Source organism: Falco naumanni, chromosome 4, assembly GCF_017639655.2.
Source record: "Falco naumanni isolate bFalNau1 chromosome 4, bFalNau1.pat, whole genome shotgun sequence".
NCBI lineage: Eukaryota > Metazoa > Chordata > Aves > Falconiformes > Falconidae > Falco > Falco naumanni.
In genome coordinates, this window is record NC_054057.1 from 2,386,220 (window position 1) to 2,406,500 (window position 20,281).

At 42.3% G+C, this 20,281-nt stretch overlaps 1 protein-coding gene across 4 annotated transcripts in view; it reads right to left on the reverse strand.

Moving 5' to 3' along the window:
• The window catches only part of SH3BP5 (SH3 domain binding protein 5), an 84,682-nt gene that overhangs the window by 9,457 nt on the left and 54,944 nt on the right, over positions 1–20,281 (reverse strand). For all 4 annotated transcript variants that reach the window (XM_040590055.1, XM_040590056.1, XM_040590057.1 and 1 more), the window contains 2 exons: positions 10,667–10,831; positions 2,499–2,629 (listed from right to left, as the gene is read on the reverse strand). In XM_040590055.1, the coding sequence (XP_040445989.1) occupies positions 2,499–2,629; positions 10,667–10,831 (296 nt within the window). The remainder of the gene's footprint in view (positions 1–2,498; positions 2,630–10,666; positions 10,832–20,281) is intronic.

A 20,281-nucleotide genomic window follows, 5' to 3' on the forward strand; every position in this document is an offset into this window, starting at 1 on the left:
GTGTGTATACACCAATATATTACATGCACTTATGAGCAGGCATGTTTACAGGTAACAGACAAGAAAGATGCCACCTAAGCTAGGAAAAGGCTACCAGCAGCCTGACATACGCACTCTTCCTCACTCATCGCTAACACACAGCCAGGCATCTAGGCGTCTGATGCCAGCAGAAAGCAACGCACTGGGCAGGGTAGGGACTCACATCTCCTCGGGTCACTTCATTCTCTTACATTCGACCCTGTAACTATTGAAACCTGGTCCATGACACAGCAGGGCTGGCAAATCGTTGACTACAGTCCTAAATCAGTATCCCATCAGTTGTCTAAGTCTGTGACATCTCATAGTTAAGCAAAGCAATTTTTAACTAGATGACAGGAAGAGTGAAAAGCGCTTTGCCTAAGTCACCAGAGCAGAAAGTGACTTCCAAAATTCAGCTAACACAGGCAAGTTCATTATCCTACAGCTCAGAGGCACTGAGCCAGAAGATCTGGTGACCATTAAGAACATGCAGCTGTATGCACATTCATAGCTTACAAGCAAGTAAGCACCCAAAACCAAAATCAAAAGAAAAGCCAAAACAAAGCAATCCAATAATCATCCACTCATCAACAGTAAATAACATAAATTACTTTCTTCCAGGCTGTCCTAAGTCCTGCTTTCAAATAGCAACGCTCTAAGCATCTCAATCCAGACTGGAGTGAGAAGCAAATGCAAATCATTTTTTGCATGGAAAAAAAGCAACTCGTTCAGCATGTCTACCCACAAGTTTATGGGGAGAGAGAATGGACAACATGGGCCTGCAAGGTCCAGGTGTTACATCCAACCCTCCCGCACGACCCAGGGAGAAGGACAGACCAGTTTGCTGGTGTTAAATCCTTCCTGAAAAGAAGCTAGTTGTCAGTTAGACCCTGCAATACAAGCAGCCACAAATTCAGCAGCCTCATTCCCCAGTTTTATGTAGCCTCTTGACAGCACTGCTGCTTTCCGCTGAGGTTCAATTTTCCCTTACATGAAAATTGCAATACTGAGAGGAGACTGACCCTTCCAACATCCCTATATAGTATGACTTCAAATACATCCACAATAAGCCTGTTTGTGCCATCAGGCATCTTCCACTTAATATCAGGTTGAATTGGTGTTTCTGTACACCCCTTATTAAAGGATCTCCAAAACACCCTACCTAGGTGGTTTATGCTGTAGTCAGCCCTGATGTGAAACAAAGGAGTATGTTGGGATCCCTCCACACAAGTGAAAACCAGCTCGTCCTGAGCAGAATGACACAGGATGACACCCCCATGAGGGTAGTTTCAGCAAGGAAATGAAGACTCAGAAGGCAAATCACACAAGACACAACTGGGGCACCAAGCTCAGCACCATCATTGTTATAAAAAGGTATGTAGGACCCCACTGACAACTTACCAAGGCCTTTATTTTAAATCTTACTGTATGGATTACTAGCAGCCAAACCACTTCTCAGATATTGCTCTTTTCCAGAGGAATCTGTCATTTAGTGATCTGATGATGTTTTTCACAGTCTCTGTGCAGTGCTAGACAAACAGCATGCAGCTCAATCTACAAAGCCATGCTGCTACACTGTTTCAGCTAACATGCTTGAATCTTCCTTGAGAAGTGCTAATCCTTTCTTGAATTGAGCAAACATCAATCAAAATAGATTTTTAGTTGACCGATTTCACCAAAAAGTCATTTTTAGATGGAGGGATTAAAAGCTAAAGACAGCAAGCAGATTGTTTAGACAAGCTACAGTCTGGAAATATAAAGAAAACAACCGTGAAATATAGGATTAAGAACTGGTTGTAAACAGGGCCAAAATTTTAAACAGGTTCTGAGCAAAAAGCTGTTTCACTTCTCAGTAACAGAGCAAAACTGCACATCAAATGCAGACACATTAACGATGCTTGCTGCTTAGCTATTCTCTCTGAAGCATATTTCCTTCGTCAAGAACAGTTCTCACACAGCTTTGCTACAGCAGCATTAGGAAGTAAACAAGTCTGATGTACAGCACACTACGCTGATGCAGTCTCACACCTTTCAGGTTTCTGTCACTTGCTTCGTGGCTCTCCTAACTAAAAATAAGAACTAAACTGCAAACGATCCTAAGCTGCAAAACACCTACACACAAAGCTCTGCAGCTTATAGACAGCATCTATGTCAATCCCATGAGTCTATATCTCAAGTCACACACCACCAAAAGGTTCAATGCACTATAACAAGACGAAGAACATATCCAGAAAAGTTTCTTATCCTGCTTAGGTCACCAGTCTATCCAGTCAGGTGCCTCAAAAGAAACTTAGAAGGACAACAAATGCAAGGACAAAAACCAGTACTAATTGTGCCATGAGACTATTGCATGCAGACTGGAGCCCAAACAGAAAGGTACAAAAGGCAACGTGCTTTCACAAGTTCGAAAACCCCCACAGAATCAGTATTTCCTGCAAACAGATTTCACCATCGAATTCATCTCCAAATAGAAAACCTACTTTGATTTATTGATAGCTCTTTTCAGCTTCTTCTCTAGTTGTTTCATCCTTCCCATGGCAGCATTGTATTTGGCTGCAGTCTCCTTGTGAACCAACTCACTTCTCGTTTTGGTCTGTTCTGCCTCCATGACCTTCAAGAGGGAAAAAACAGGTAAGTGGCAAGGCACAACGATCCATCTCTTATCATTCTAATTAACAGCATCTTCATAATCTCTCTAATCAGCTCATGTCAGGAAAGTGAAGGTACAGAAAAAACTACTTTCAATGAACCCACTTAAAATTCTTTCCTGAAAGAAGCAGCAATATGCCAGATTTGCAAATACTCTGTTAATTATGACAGAGGTGTTGCAGCTTCTTGCATTGTATCCCTTACGGGAAGTACAGAAGAGCCTCAGATTGGGGGATAATCCATTTTTTAACCCAGTTAGATATTGAACAGTGGAGCAGCACAAGCAGAAGTCACTCAGTTAATTTAACAGCATTATTTCTGTTCCCTCCTGCCTCTTTCATAGGAGTCTGCCTCTCCCAGCAAGGAGCTGGCAGGCTGCTCAGCCCCCAGCTGCAGCCCCACCACTCTGGAAAGGGCTGAAAACCAACCACAGCAGTGGGAGGACCAAAATGCAGTTCAGCCTGAATCACCAATCACCAGAGAACAGTGTGTCCAATGACTGCCCATTTGAGAGAAGGCCAGAAAGCTGGCTTTTCTCTAAAACACCTGACCTGCTTCATATCATGGTTTCAACACCAAAAATGCCCAGATGCTTGGGCCCTGAGATGACACTCCTAGCATGCAGATGGGGGAAGCTATACTGATGACCAGCCCATTGCCTGGGCAGGCAGAGGCTTAACATGCAGAAGGCCCAAGCCCAGCATGTCAGCCACTGTCCATGGCCATCCCCAGCCAGTCAGGCTGCAGCTCTGCACAGAAGCTAGCAAATTCTTCAAGCAATCATTTCTTCAAAGCTTTATAAACAAATGCTCACTGCCATGGCATTTTGCATCATTAGGAGTCTACAAAAGCAACAGGAAAAGTCAATCTCCCTCTATTAGCTGCTCTGCTGGTATCCCATGCTTTGCCAGTAATTCTATCCAGGGTATTTTTATTGTGCACATTTTAGATGTCAGAGGTGTAAATCAGAAAATTTGTTTTCTTTAATGCACTGGCAGTCAAGATTCAGGCAGGGAGGTAACTGATTTGTTTAAAGTAAGAAAAGTGGTGACACCTCTCCATTGGTCAGGCAACGAGGAGAAAGCAAGCAATTTTCAGGCTTTCTCCCTTGCAGCTATGAAGTTACCCATATAAAAAATAGCAGGACTTTATTTTCTCCAGTACTGGATTTCAAAACATCTTAGCTGTGAAACCAACAACTCCAAAAGTTCAAACAAATTTGCTCCAACTGGCTCCTACTACCAGAATATGCACCTGAGCTCTCAGATCCAGAGACAGAGAACACTCAAAGATACCTTGCTTTTTAAGCAACCTCACGCACAAAGCTCCAGTATCTTGAAAGCGTTCAGTTCGGGCTGAACTGAACAGAGAAAAAAGCACAGTCAATTTTGACTTGCTTGGGAGTGCTGCTCCTCTCAGGAAAACAGTCATGTTGTCTTTTCTAGTGCCTAAATCAAAGTGTGAAACTGATACATGCCAAAGCTGACCTCCATCAGTGTCAGCTAGAAGCTCTTGGTGCCACAACTGGAGGCCACGTTTTGCTCATCTGCACACACCACTTATTAAACAAAGAAGTTGCTATAGAATGTTAAACTACAAAATAGAAAGGTTTCCAAAGGCTCTTTTGATTAGCTATCAAATAATATGTTCAACTCCAGCATCCTTCAACTACTTTATATATAAATAAGGCACCTACTTTTGAAGAAAGGTCAAAAATAATCTATCAGATTTATAACAGGATCTCTCCTATATCCTGAAAACAAGCTGCAACCTCTTATCTTGAAGAACTGTTCAAAAAGCTAGGTTGATGCATTGACTTTCCCTAGTGAAATGTGTCAGACAAAGCTGGTTTTAGCGTGGAAGTGTCTTAAATTAAAATGCAGTCTCCAAAGACTGCACAGAAGCTGGTTCACTTTCTCTGTAGTGTGGCAAGGAAACCGCAATTTAAAAATGCTGGAAGCTACAAAATAATGGAGCGGCTGGAATTTGCCAATGCTCAATTAAATGTCAATCCCTCACATCCATTCTTGGGGCAAAATTTGCATTAACTTTGATACCTGGGATGAACCACATCGCAAGTACTACCCAACATCAGGGCTGTAAAGCAGGTTAGGTGTCCAGTATCATGTTGATTTCGCACATCTTTCATACCAAACATCACAGAAATGCTGAACCCTGCAGAACTGCGATTTGAGGACGACAGATTGTAAACACCTCAAAATATCTGATAAAAAATGGAATCTGCTCCCAGCCATATATACCCACGTTCATTACCCTTTCCAGACAGCAAAATAAAAAAAGGTTGTATACTTCATACTTTTAAGAAATCAGCATCTTGTAATTAAAAATAAAAATCAGCATTGTTAGGAAAACCATCTCACTCCATTTCCTTGCTTTCCTATGGGCATTCTGTCATTGTGCTCAGATTATGCGCAAAAGTCTGCAGAGAGGCCAGAGACAACCTTCTTCTTCCCCCAGGACAGCAGCTCCAGGTACACACTTGAGGCTGAGGACAATACCTAGAAGACTGTGGAGATCCTTCACCTGCTGAGATGCATTCCAGCATTTCATTCAGACAAGAACAAAACAAAGATCCACACCTCCACAAAAGCCAAATGGCTTTAGAGAAGCTGTCCATCAGGTGGACAGAGACTGCAAGCCACACTGACACCTCTGCATCTGGGAGGTTCAACGTAGGACCCTCACCTTTTTGAAAAGTCTTAGAAGACTGCTGACAAGGCTTGTGTAAGAAAGTATTACTTTTTATCAGACCTAGTAATACAGTTGGGGAAAAAGCAGCCTTATATGAACTTGTAAACAAGCTTTTGGTCACAGTTACCAAATAAGCTGTTTTGTCTAATAAGTCACTGTACTTCCACCCACAGCCTTGCCTGGTTGATGCTCCTAAGCCACCACAGATGCAACAGCACCACATAAAAGTGAGGATAACACCTCTTCAAATTAAGACTGCTCATGACACACCTCTCCTCCTTCCATTGTACCTGCCCTTCATACTCTTGGGGCAAGCAGGGGACATACTCTTACACAAAAACATCCAGAGAGGGTGAACTTCTAAGATACCCACACATTCACTGGACATTTCTGTAGCCCACACCTGTCTTTAATTACTAGATCACCCATTCCAGGCAGAACTCATTCTCCCAGCTAGCACAGGCTACAACTATTGGAAAACAAACAAACAAACAAAAACCCGCAACACAGGCATCAATCATTTCCTCTGGTCTCCTTCCCTACCCTCTATTTCCAACCCAGATGTCTGGGAAAGGAAGGTCGGTGTAAAGTATATATTTTTAGTAAATCTGTACAAGTAACTTTGTCCCCCCAAAGATCTGCATCATCTGAAGTCAAAGACGGACTCCAGGCAAAATTTCAGTAACAATAGATGCAAAAGAAAAATTTATCAGTGAAATTAAGCAAAACTGACCATTTAAGCCAGATAATTACTCTGAACAACTGTTTCTTCCTCAAAAAATTAAACTGATTACTCTTCTAGGGGAAGAATTAGAAATAAAAGAGGTAAGAGACAATGCAAGATCAGTACACCAGGGCAGAATCATGGGATTGCATTTAAACCCTGCATTTCCAGGACAAAGTGACAGAAAGAGTAGGGCAGGGAAGGATCTAGATATTTTTGTTGTTTCTTTCACAGACTTTTCTTCCCACCCACCCCCCCCCCCCTTTTCTCCAAGTATTTCTGTCTGCAGGAAGCACCTCTTCTCTCTACATCATGAAAGCACCCACGTATTTTACACTGACAGATGGTACCTCACAGCGTAATATCAAAGGGAGCTTCACAAGCCAAATTAAACCAAGAGGGAGCATGCCTCCTCCCTCTTCACCTTCTTCTCATCCTTTCCTGTTAAAAATGTCTCATGATCAAGAGCCAAAACATTTCTTCTCCCTGCCAGAATTTATGAACTGAACATAGCTCAGGAAAGACTGTATAGGCAGAACATTTTTAAGACTGCAGATTGCATCAGCAATTAGATATTAGCAATTTCTCTTGAAATTCATGAAGGATCTTCCTTTCTGCTCCAGCTTGTCTCAAACTTGAGATAGCACATCTGTCAGCACTTTCCTTTTGTACACATTAATGAATTATTTTCAATAGGAGTATAAATGAGAAGATTTCTCTCCTTCATCCCTACAGTATTCTCCATCCTTTCGCTCTTTTCTAGTCCTGCTCTCTGCACCCCAAACTGCCGATTATAATTCAAGGTACTAGTGGATATGCAACAAATTTTCACCTATCAAAAACATTTTCTGCAAATTTTGAAGACAAACTGCAGTTACCAAAACCTGGTAAGCCAATCGCTAACCGAACAGTACTTCTCTTCTCTAGGCAGCTTAAGAGCTCATCAAACCTGTCTACATTGCAAGCTAGCTGACTACATTTTCATTATAATCAGAGAATTCATCTTGCAATGAACTTGCCCCCCCCCCGTAACATGAATTGCTCTCCAGACACCATCAACTTATTGATCAGTCCTCCTTTGACTATAATGGAAGTTTAGGCAAGTAACTGGGACATATAAAGTAATGTTTAGATACTTAAAACCGATGAGCTGAATCCCAGCCTAAGCGTCATTACAGAGATCTCAGATCCGTGGAGACATGGACATAAAAAAATCATAGGAATTTACCCAAAAATAGACATCAAGTTAAGAGTAGAAATGGGTAAAGCAGCTGCCTGACTTACAGGATTGCCTTACAGTCCTGTGCTTCATGTGCTCGACATACAGCTCAAGCACAGACATTCACAGGGATTAGTTGTATCTTCACAGGCAGGCAGGCAGGCATCCAGCTCCTATTTAGGCACCCAGCTTCCTTTAGAAACATAGCTCAAACTGCAAGGTGAAAAAAACTGCTGAGTGACAGCCTGTACTCCCTGTACCTATTTACGCTGGTGCTGTCTGCTCCATAAATACAAAAGCATTTTCCACATGTTATGCTCCCACCCAGAATAACCAAAATTTCAATAACTCTTTAATTATATGATCTTCTACATCAGTGGCTACAAAAGCCTTGTTTACAGAAACCTGCTAGACTGTCACACTAAAAATAGTGTTAATAGCTTCTCAGTCTATGAAGAAATCAAAAAGCAATTACAACATGCAACCCTTATCTCAATTTCTTCCCAGTGAGAGTCTGCAAACAGCATTTCCTTTTGGTATTCTGGAACACAAGCCGTTGTCCGCACCCATTGGGTCAAATGCAAAACTAACCAGGCAGTATTTACACACATGCCTAGATATTTATTTTTAAAAAAAAAAAAAAGTGTCTCATTTGTTCTCTTGCCTACCTTTTTCCTTTATGCTCTCTGTTTGCATTGTTTGTCAGTTACCAAGCTGCCACAGGGCTTGAGGTTTATGCCAAGTTTGAGATGAGTTCAATAGAGCCTGCTACCTCTGTCTAAGAACAGCAAATCAAAACACTTTTGTCTTGCCTGACATTTCTATCAATTGAAAACCAAATGAATTAGTAGCCCACTTGCAACATTTGGCACAGAGGTGCTTTTCTGCACTCAATGAATTGCCGTATGAGGCCCAGCGCAAAATCATTCTCTGCCCAGTACAACTATCTTATAAATACATGCAAAAAAGCTAGCAAATCCAAACAACTGGAGTGCAAAAAACTTTCTCCAAGAATGCTTTTATATGTGGAAGCAGAGAAATTCTATTTCTTAACCCTCAGCCTTCACCCTCAGAAACAGTTTTTTTCCATGAGTCATTTCTGCTGTAATTAATAGCTAACCAACTGAGTTAACAGCAACACTGTGGCAGTCAAGGAGAACTTTTGTTCTACTAGATCTCATCTTTGAACCTGTTTTCATTCATAGCTTGGTAAGGAATGATGATGTCTTCTGCTCCTTGAGACCCCAGTTATTCTGTTTACCTCACTGACCACCAAGCACTTCACTAATTGGCACGCACTGAAACCAAGGAAATATTCATTCTGCTCCTAAAGAAGATAATAAAACTCAGTCAAGCATTCCAAACAAACTAATGCTAGGTCTGTTCAGTCAGGACTTCCACAGCATTTTCACCCTTCTTGGCTCTGACCCTACGACCTCCAGTATGGCAAATGAAAAATCACATGACAAACTTCCATGTAACTCTTTCAAAATCTGCTGTACCCTGGAAAGGTGCAGATAGGTGCTTTCGGGGAACTGAGCTTAGCCAGACTATTACAAGCACCAGGAAGAGTTGGGTAACATGCTTTCCATTCAAGGAGCCATCAACTGCTCTATACAATCCAGTCTGTGCGTAGGAGATTTTTATAACTGCAGTAAATAAACCTGAGATTCCTATTTACTGTTCAGCTGTAACCATCAGAGACATTATGGCTCGAATCAGTTCTCCAACAAGCAGATATTCTGCATTTAGTGATGATACTTATCAACACCACCAGCAGGATTCCACCAAACACTGTCAGCAGCCATCTCCTGCTCTAAATTGCCGGGTTAGCCCATGCAAGGTGTACTCCTCTTGCAGACTGTCAGGGAAGGATTAAGGACTGTAGCAGAACACAGGGAACCCCTTGAAATATCCAAGGAAAATATGAATCTATTCAAACTCTCAAAATTGCTAGCATTTCTTTCCTTACCCACACCAACACAAATTTTTGTTATGCCAGCTAGAGAGAAGCAGCTGATATGTGGCTGCTGTCATTCACCACCAGATCTCAGCAGTTTAGCAGTCAGAAGCTCTAAGCAACTCCTTAGATGCTTCCAGTTTTCTCACCGATCTATTCTGAGAATCAAAAATTGTGCATGCATTTCTGGACTTTTTCATATCAAACATGGATAACAACTAGGAAAAATGACAGCTGCTAAAGTCCCGGCACACATGCACTGTGAAGGTAGGGCTCCCTTCAGAAACACCCAGATGCTACCAGATCCACAAATACCTCATGATAACAGGGACAATAATACAAACAATACCCTGCAGTATGTTTTTTGCTTTTTAATATATACCAGGTTTTCCATCTCTCCCCTACACACAGCCAACATCCTTTTTGTTCCCTTTTTCTTCATCAAGCAGCTGTTTTTTACAATTCACTCTGAAATAGAGGGTTTCTTGTAACTGAGAAGCTTCTGCAACAGAACAGAGCTACTGCATTGAGGACTGCAAGACAATACCAACATTGTAGGCTTGCAATTCCAAATATGCTAGCATGTTCAGCTTCACTGGCATATTACGAGAACTCTGACAGAACAAAGGCTTTTAACTTCGATTTTTTGTTCTTTCATGTTGAAAAACCCACACACCTTTCTGCCTTTTTTCCCCCTTCTCTTTTAAAGAGACAGGAAAAAAGAGACGCAGCAAATGACAGGAAAATTCTTCTTGACAGCTGCTAAAATGAATACTGCCTTTCATTGTTACACAGTGCATCTCTTCTGTAGATTTAAGAAGACTTTACAAAGGAAGTAAGACCTTGTCTAAATTTGAAAGCTAATTTAGGATAGAGCAATGTGCAAGCTTAAAATGCAACACACTTTTGGTTTTGGTGGGTTGTTTTTTTTTTTTAGGGATTCTACATTCAAACACACGTTTCCGAAGAGAAGTGCTTTCTTCAACTTACTCCATATTAAGAACAGGTTGTACTAAAATTAGAACATGTCCCTGTTTTTCCAGAGTAAAACTTTCTATAACGTGTACTCAGGAATAGCTATCCCTATGCAATTATTCTGGTGTAACTCCGAATGCAGATATGCCTTAAGACATTGTTTACCCCTAATATATAGACGGTAATTCTTTTTTCTTTGGAGAGCTAGTCCACTAGCTAATAGCACAGACAGACAGAGAACTATACTTGTCCCAGTAGCTGCCCAAGACCCAAATCATTTAACCTTAGGCTTCCTAACTTTCTGTAGCTTCATTTCCTATATGTCATGTATCTGGAGCAATACAAAAGTTTGGCCTTTCAGAAACTAAGCCTCATACAACACACAAGAACTGGGGCAAGTTCATATTACCCTCTGAGTAGCATGGTTGAGCATCTCTTGCCAGGCGGAGTCAAACTGACGTTTGTCATCTTCCAGTAGCCTCTGCTCAGCAAGCGAAATGGTCTCTTTTGCAGCACGCAGCACTTCAGTGGCCCTCTGAAAATCCTGAGTCGCCCTCTGAGCTTCCAGTTGTGCCTAAAAAAGAAAAGTTGGGATCAGAGACAAAGGAACCCTCACAGTCATGTTTACAAGATCTACCACAGTAATTCCAGGACTTTAAAAACACCAAGCCAGTGTTAGTTTGCCAACCTTTTACTTGTAAGTGACAGGTATTTCATCACTGGAGTAAGCACTGCTAAGACAGCAGTTCCCACTCAAACAGGTAATTTGCAAAGAACTGTCTCATGGTGTTCATAGTAAAGAACACACAGCTGATGGCCTACAAATAAGCACCTGGCTGAGAGATAAATACCTTATGATGTAGGTTTATTCACTGAGAAATTAAACAAAAGCAAATGCAACAGCAAACTTGTAGCACATCAAAAATACATAAGGAATGGCACTCCCTGAGTTTAGACAGGGTGGATTTTTATCTGGTGCACCATTAATCATGCTAAGGAAATGTTTTGGAAGCATTACATTGCTATAAAGCATAAACATGTTTTCTGAGAAGGTGGCCGCCAATTTCTTGGACGTTCTACTTTGCTATCACTGGTGCAGCAAGACCCCAGTACACAGACACAAAGGTAACCAAGGGAATTTGCAATGCATGTAAAACACAGATAAAGCCCTGCTATGTCCTTTGGAAACTGCTGCTTCTTTTCAGAAGGAAGCACTTTCACTGCACAGAAGCAGAGGAGAACAGTGTCTTCTGGTGAACTACATGGTTCTTGCTATGAGAGCAAAGATTCCTCCAAAACAACATACAACATTCCCAGCAAAGCAGGCACAGCTTAGAAACCATCTAAGCAACGAGCTGTAACCTCTTTTATTCTGGACCAAAAAAAATTCTGAGACTTTGCATTTACAGACCACCTCCATCTCTTCTGAAGGTTTTAACAAGGCTCTCACAATAACCAAATCCCACACTCTGAACAGTCCTCAAGTGAAATGCTCACATCACATCTTGCAGGCTGGGAGACACCCGAGCATCAGCCCTCCAGGGTCCCTAATGCAATAGCCTATTCACCCAAGAAGGGAGAGCTGCCAATAAAGCAGAAACAGTGCCAGCCATACCGCAGGTTTCAGTGGCACTGTTGTGACAAAAGCCATCACAGAGTTCAGCTGTTTGCAGTGTTGCACTTTAGTAGCAGTGACAAGTCTTAAATACTCAAAATATGTGACTCTACAATGAATAGACAAACTTAAACAAATTACTGGTGCTGGCTGAATTTTGGTTGGGTTTTAAAATAGGATAGGGATGTCCTCTTTTTTTTATATAGTTATCATTGAACGACTTCCAATTTTAACATTCATGCTTTCAAACATGCAGTTTTCACACTATTTTCCTTCATTTAAAAAAATTTGATTTCTGAAGGTTTTGTGTTCATTTGCTCTCTCTTAACTATATCAGCACTTAATTGCTCTAGAACCCTTCTGAGGTTGACACACAAACACCTTGTTTAGCTCAAAAGTAAAATCTTACCTGAACTTTCTACAGTATATACTTCATACATTTCTGTTTAAAGGAGTATTTTTGAGCTGGTTTGCATTGACTCACCACCCTTCAAATGTAAGTATCACATTCAATTAATTGAACATCTGACACCAAAGACAGTTTTGGTTTATACTTCAATGATTTTTTAAAAATAAACTGGAATTACCCACTGTATAACTATGGGAAACATCTTTGGCCAAACATGACTGACAGAACAAAATAATGAAGAGAACTTTACACTCCGTGATATACAGAGGAGTCTGAGGTTGAAACAGGGGAAAGGACTCATGTACAGAATACTAAATTGACAAAGATTAAGTCTTATGAATAAAGGAAGAAGTTTTAACATAAAGAATGGGTGGATATTTGGGAAGTGGCTAAAAATCCCTGAAACAAAATGGGAAATAAATAGCACAATGGTGCATTTCTCCAGCAAACAGCTGGCTATACCTCCTCGACACCAGTTGCATCAAATACCCTCACACTCAAGACACTACAGTTATTTGTAAAGGCAATGGAAGAAATCCTTCCCTCCCTCCCCTGGCACAGGAGACAGACTCCCAATTTAAACACAAGTCTCAAAAGGAAATAAAGCACAGTAAGTTTCCCTCACAATGTCCTGAAATACCAGCAGGCTCTTCTTACTTCCTTCCCCCTATCACACAGAGAGGTACTTCACCCCCAAGTGACCGTGGAAAAGCAGGAGTTGTGTGTCAGAGGTCCTGCAGCTACTAGCTGGGGAAGGAAATCAAAGTCATCACAATCAGTGCAGTAATTTCCTTCCAACAAAGGTCCTTGATGCACTTCCTTCTGAAGTGGCTGCTGGTGTTTTCCACAGAAGAGGAATTCATCTAACCATGCCCTTTGCTGCTTTCAGGCAGCTTACACCACACCACTCTGCCCAAAGCCTTTGTGAAGGGCCAGGGCATTACAGTGTTAATTTCCATGCAGGACTGCACATCCCAAAGCAGCACAGAGCTTTGAGCCAGTATTAGTGGATGAACAGCATCCTGGTGTAAATTCATCGTTAATACGGTCTCTAAGAAAAAAACCCACACATTACATCTCCTCACCACCTCAGTCACCAGCTGCTTGTTTCAAATGTATTAACACACATTATAAATTCAGAATAAGCTTGACTAAAGAATATTTTAATTTAGTCACTAACCTAAACCATGGTACCTACCAAGCATAGCAAAGCCATCTGGGGATCTTTAAACAAAGCTCAACCTAACCTTCCAACAAAGGGCACAGCAAGAAGCCAGAATCTTAGTCACCAAAATATCCTCTGCTGAATTCTCTGAAAATTCACAATACTTTCTTTTTTTCTTCCAGTAAATTTGACCTATGCTAGTAATGTGATCAAATGCAAATGAAAGCCTAAAGTCTTCCATAAAAATAGTCTGAAGTGGGATTTTAAAAAGTGAAATAAACCGCAAGATTCCAGTAAGAGCCTGCACCAAGTACTGCAGAACAGTGCTGAGGGTATTGGGAAGAAGAGCAGGACTAATTTTCATGGAAGACCCTATGAGAGGGAGCCAGGTCCCAGTAACTTCCAGGCAATAAGGCCGTCAAAGCCCAGCCCCAGTTCAGCTCCGTGGCTGCCCCACTGCTGTAGCAGGCCTCCCCGTGCAAGAAACAACTTATGCAGGAAAACAGACTGGTGACCCATTCCTAGCACAGGCAGAACCGCACCAGCAGGTAACTGCTTTCGCAACTCTAGTAAATCCAGATCCCAGGGGCAATACAAGCACAGGAGAAGTACAGTTTTCTCACTGTAACTGCTTCAGCACTTGAAAGTTTCTGTTGGCACAGATACCTGGGTCAGGGATCAACACATCTAAGCTAGCAAAAAGTCTGCCAAGCATTAGGAGCTGAGTTACTAAATCCCCATGGAAAACAACACTTAGTCGTAGCTTGCAGTACTAGTAGCTCTTCTGATGAAGCCTCTAAAGCACAATTGGCTGCACTGCAGGAAAACATTCTTTACAATAAGAAAACTAGAAGCTAAATTTACAACTCTGCTAGATTTCTACTTGCAGCTGGACCCGCAGGACATTGAGAGCTGAAGCTGTTACCAGGCAGACCCATAACTCTGGGCTCATTCAGCTTCATACCCCACAACTGTGTGGGCAAATGGAAAACAAACGAAACCATACTCAAAAAACTCTCTCCCCAGTTGTATTTGTTGAATGCTACTCAGCAATGGCAGTTCAGAAACACTGTTTGAGAACACAAAATGTTTTTTGGTTTAAGCGAAAGAGTTAATCCAAATAGCAATTTAGCTTCAACAGTTATCTGAAGTCAGTCTGCAGTTTTCTATTTTAAGCAACTTACTGAAAGCCTGGGAAAGAAAAAAGCCATATGCTAGGGTAAAGAATGATACATTAGTCATTAGAGAAACATCAACAGGTTTGTGGTTTTGCCAGCGTGAAAAAGGATACTCAAACACTTTTTAGTTAGTGCAGGTACTCACTAATTAGCCTTCATTTGAAACTCCCTCCAGCATGTACAAGTTTTTCTGCACCATCAGCAACACCTTGCTCTCATGCTCTGAGTCTCAAGCCTGCAGGTTGTTCAGTTTGATGGAAGAGAGAGTAGCGATGTTCTTCGCATGCTTGTAAAACCACAAGGAACAACAGGAGCTCATATCTCCATCCAACCTCCTCATGCTGCACAAGCATCATTTTAGACAGTGGCTGTTTCTCTCAAAAGACCAGAATTCAAAATCCAAACGAATGGCTGAAAACTAGGTTATTTTGCTTTTAAGCACAAACTGGTGTTCGAGTTGAAAGGTTTAGCCTGGGGTAGCATGAGGGAGAATGTACTAGGGACAAGGACAAAAATCTCTGAGGAAGGCTGGAGGCAAGCAGAACATCAACTTCCTGCCTGTCACCGTATTGCTGGTGCATGATGGAGTCTATCTGATATAAAAGTGAATATTTCTTCCAAAAGAAGTTAGAAGAAGCTAGGTCAGTGAAACCCCTTATTGCAAACAAGAAAGCCTTGACCCCTTGGGAACTGGGGAACCTGTGCCCCAGCTCCCACTGCCACAGTGACCAGGAGCTCTTTGTACCTCATCACCAGTGCTTTCTGCCAGGAAACTCAACCGCATGTCACCAACGCAGATCCCTCCCCCATTAGTGTAAAATATAGAACGGGATCCCTTGAGAAATGCCATTAAGCAGCTACAGAGGTCTCAGCTAAGGAGAATCCCACCACCACAGCAACCTGTCACATGCCATCCACACAGAGCACCAACTCTTTCTGCCGCTGCGTTCACCCTTCCTCTGCAACTCAGTACTCTACAAGCAACCTGCTACGACCAAGTCTCCCACAGCAGTAAATCCCTTCCCTACAACAAGCAGCACGCCCGAGAGTCCTGCTTTGCACACTCAGCCCCCTTCTCTCTACCCCTCCTCATGGTGAAGAGCTTGCTTCACCACTATCCACCCTGTGCGGTCCCACACAGGTGATCTCTCACCAGCTCATCCACTGCTGATCTCCCTGGCTCCAACACGCACAGCCCTGAAACACACAGTCCCAAACTTCCCAGCCAGCTCCCGAATACTCAGAGGTGATACACAGTAGCAGCACTCTCGGAAGCAAATTGAGTCCTGTGATATGAAAAATGTCAACTTTTAAAATAAACAATGACATAAAATTAAAGGGGTACTGACTATGTTCATAACTGCAAGCTATTAATGTATTGCTGAAAGGAATTAATTCCTGACAAATCCCTTTTGGGGGGATAAAAGCTGTATCCTCATGGGCAATCCTCTGCTTAGCCTACACAGGGCCTTGCACAGAAGGGAACCATGTGCAACAGGGGGATTATGCTATTAGCTAAAGACAGTGATGAAAAAAAAGCTAGACCATGGCAAGCTAATAGGAGAAAACAAAACCAATAACTTTTCAAAATGCAGTCATTCTTCTGGAGCTGGCAGCAGCATACAGGCAAGATTTTCAGTCCAACATAGATACATCTGCTTGACCACTTTCAAAGCAGAACGCCCTGTACTCTTTAGTTATGAAACACAATTTTCTGTTTAGTCCACACAGCTTCTATTGCCCCAATGCCCCTTTGTAGTTAGAGTCCTTGCCCAGCTGACCTAATAGAAGATTCTTCTCACCCTACCACACACAGCTTGAATCCTCTGCATTAACAGCAACCAAGACATATACTCCTCTTCCTCACTTCATCTAACCTCCGATTTTTTGTTTTCTGCGCAATATCACTGACACCAAAACACTATGCAACACAGCTATAGCACTCCTCCAAGGTTAGCTAACATCTGATGTACCCTGTCAGACACTGCTCAGCCTTTGACCTGCGAACACATGTGCACACAGCTAACGGCCAAGCCAGCTTGCCAGAAATAGATGCAAAGTGTACATTTTGTGGGGCCAAGCCTGCTACAGAATTTCTCCCCTTGGCCAGCCTCCCTCACCAGAGGACCAGACCACAACCACTGATAAATTCATGAAAAGGACATCACTAACACAACCAGAAAATTTCCCATTAGAAATGGCAGTCAGCAAAGGTCTGTTATTTTCAAGTATTTACAAAATTGGCTTCTCATTTATCCAGGTGAACCTATCTCATCCCACACTGCCAAGTGTCTTCACGCCCATTTTATTTCAGCATCTCCATGTTACTGCCAATGGAAGGCAAGAACAATCTCTGTTTATAAAATCACTGCAAGCTAGAACATGAAGGGAACACACAGCTGCTGCTCAGAACAAGGCACTGGCAGATCACGTGCCGGCTCAAGGCCTCTGCTCTAAAAAGGCTCTTGTTTGTTACTGTGACACTAATGTCTCCCCCACTCATTAATCTTTAAAACAATAGTTTAATTGCCACCAGCAAACGCGTACTTGCTTACTACAAAATAGATAATGATTAACTGTGTTCCAGTCACACTCTCCAAAAGAAAGCAAGTTTCAGATGTTTCCATTCTGGCCCCCTCTCTTTTAACAACATCCCACAGTTAATTTGCTGTGCAAAGTACAACAACAGGGAACATGTTTTAAAACAGGAACTTTCCTTCACCAGTTGCCCACCAGAGTTGCTGTGGTACACCTGTCTTCAGGGATCACTCTGATCACGCTGACTGCACCACAGCATCCTGCACAAGCTTCTGGCAGGGATGAGGACAGCAGGATCGTCACTTGACCACAGCATACCTGTCTCGGCCATCACTGCAGTGGATTCAGTAATTCAGAAGGCTACAAGGTGAAGGCAGTTAAAGAGCTTGCTGCAGCATTCACAGTAACTAGCCACCGAGTGCTGCTATTTTGGCTCCAGTTTTCCTGAACCTGTCTCAATGCAGCTGGTGGCCAGTAACATGAAGAGCAGCTCAGACATCAACACAAGGGCCCATAATGGTCAACATCCTAACAACAGTCTTGATATTGGCACAGCTACATCCCCAGCAAATCTGCAGATGACACAAAGTCAGGGGAGGTTGTTGAAAAGGCAGATGTTAGAACCCCAATCCAGATGGACCTCGTGAAACTCAACTGGGCCAGGAGAAACCCCAACAAGGTTCAACAAGGAGAAATACGGAGTCCTGCACCTGGGATGGAATAATCCCATCAGCACAGATGGGAAGATCTGCCCTGTCAAAAACAAGCTGCACATTACAATGGGTGTCAGGCTGAAAAAGCTGAAAAGGTACACTCTTGTTGTAAGGCAAACTACATCAAGAGGGCCACAGCTGGCCCATCACGGGAGGTTGTTATTCCTCCCAACTCAGTGCTGGTCAGGTTGCACATTGAATACTATATCCAGGCCCCCCAGTTCAAGAGGGGTGTCAAGATAAGGTCCAGAGGCCTACAATGACTCTTATAAGGAGTGCTGAGGGATGTGGGCTTTTTTAGTCTAGCAAGAAGGAGAGGCTAAGGAGTAATCTGATTAGCTGCCAGCTAAAGTTTGAAGGGGAACTGCAAAGATGACAGAGTCAAACAAATGCTTCTCAGCAGTACTGCATGACAGAACATGGAGCAACAGCCAGAGGCAGCAGCTTGGAAGTTCAAGTTCCACATTCAAAAACTATTTCTTACCAGGAGGGCAGTATGACCCACAGACAGGTTAACCATAAAGGTTACAAATCTCCATCTCTGGAGGTTTTCAAGACTTGGCAAAGCCACAGTTGATGCAATCCAGCAATGGTGACAGCTCTGCTTTGAGCAGGAGGTTGGGATCAGATGACCTCCAGAGGTCTGGTACAACCAGCATTCCTATAAAATACCACTACTTTTTCCTTACAGTTTCTCAAAAAAACCCGAAAAAACCCAAAACATAGTAGTTGCAAAAAATTTGCTGCGATGCTGAATGTTCTCCTAGATTCTCAGACCCACATTTATAGTCTTGAATAATCAGACAGTGCAGTTGGGGGGGTGGAGGTTTTCTTTGTTTTTTTTTAAAGGACCATGACCTTCCTTACCTCTCTCCCTACAGACTAAAAACTCAAAGCCAAACCAGAACTAAGAGGTAGTAATGAACAGAAACCCCTTCTTGATATAGGCTGTGTACAGATTTTTATAAACAACTTATAAAATCCAAAGCCTTGCAAATGACCTAATTTTGGCAGATATATGAGGCTTTGTGAGCTATATATTAATCTGCAATGACTGCATTACTGACAAAATACAGCCTCTCAAGAGTCTGAAACACCCTTGTCTTAAGCTGTTTATTGAAAAGCTATAAAATTGTACATGGGTTAAAATTTGCTTTTGCAAAACACATTTGAAGATTTTTATTTGGGTGGAGAAGGCGAAGGGGAGGAGATGGTGAAAATAAACTACTAGAGTTTTTTGGAGCACAAACCATTTCCTCCCTGTTGCATAACTAATGAAATGTCTGTGGAATACAATAACCAGATGTCCCTTAGTCTCTGCTTTTGATCAGGTGCCTTTTTCTTGCACTGGGCTTTTTGGTCCCATTCATGCATCCACTCCCCTCTTCTAACAGCTTGTTACAGAACTGACCTAACTCCTGGCTCCGTTTTATTTTCCCAGTAAACCTGTAGTCTATAAAAAGGCTCAGGAAGTAAGGCCAGACCTACAAAGCATGTTCTGAGAGACATCCAACTCTGTGCTAAACTTAGGTGCTACGTGTAACTCCCTTAAGACATGACCACAAGCCATATTCCAAGAAACAAAAAGTTCAGGGCACAAACTACAGCTCACTTAATTAGCTTCTTCTGTTATCTTTGAGGAGACAGCTGGTCTTCTCAAAGACAGAATCCCACCTCCCTTCTTTAGGAGCTAGGGAAGGAAATGAGAAAGAATATATCTAAACATACAATTTCCTTAAACACTATTAAGGGCAATCCTGGACTGGATGAACAATCAGCTACCAGCCTTTTTCTGTTCTCTGGTGGCTCCCATCCAGGCTGTACACTAGGATCTTGTGAAACAAAGACCAGAATATACTCTCTGAGCTGATCATCACCGCTGTACATTCAGTCATTTGAAACCTACTGGATTCCTCGCTGCTTTTAATTGATCTAGCTCCTTGCCTCACTGCCGTAGGAATAGGGAGGCAATGCTCATTTGGGCACAGAGACTGTATGGGAGATACTCCACCAAGCTCTTTGGCCCTCCCTCGTTTTCCATGAGGTTGTGAGATGCTGGTCTGCTTGGAGTTACTCACGCTAATTAACATGTCTATGGCACCAGAATATGGTATTAGGATGAACAATTTGTCATCGAGCGACAGCCTTCTTGGGCACTCACGGCCATCTGCTTGTTAGTTGTGCACTTTTTTGTGGCCAAAAGTATAAAGCTGCTGCCTTCTGGAAGAGGCAGTCATTGAATATGTCCAGGTTTTTCTCTCCAAGGTAAAATATCTTAAGAGAGAAAAATATCAAGATAATCCTCCCCTCAACATGCACCTGCATTCTGACAGCTTCGGCAGTGACTCCACGAGTCTAGGGTTTACAGCTGGTTTTTAGGTTTACAAAGGCTCTGCATGCTCATCT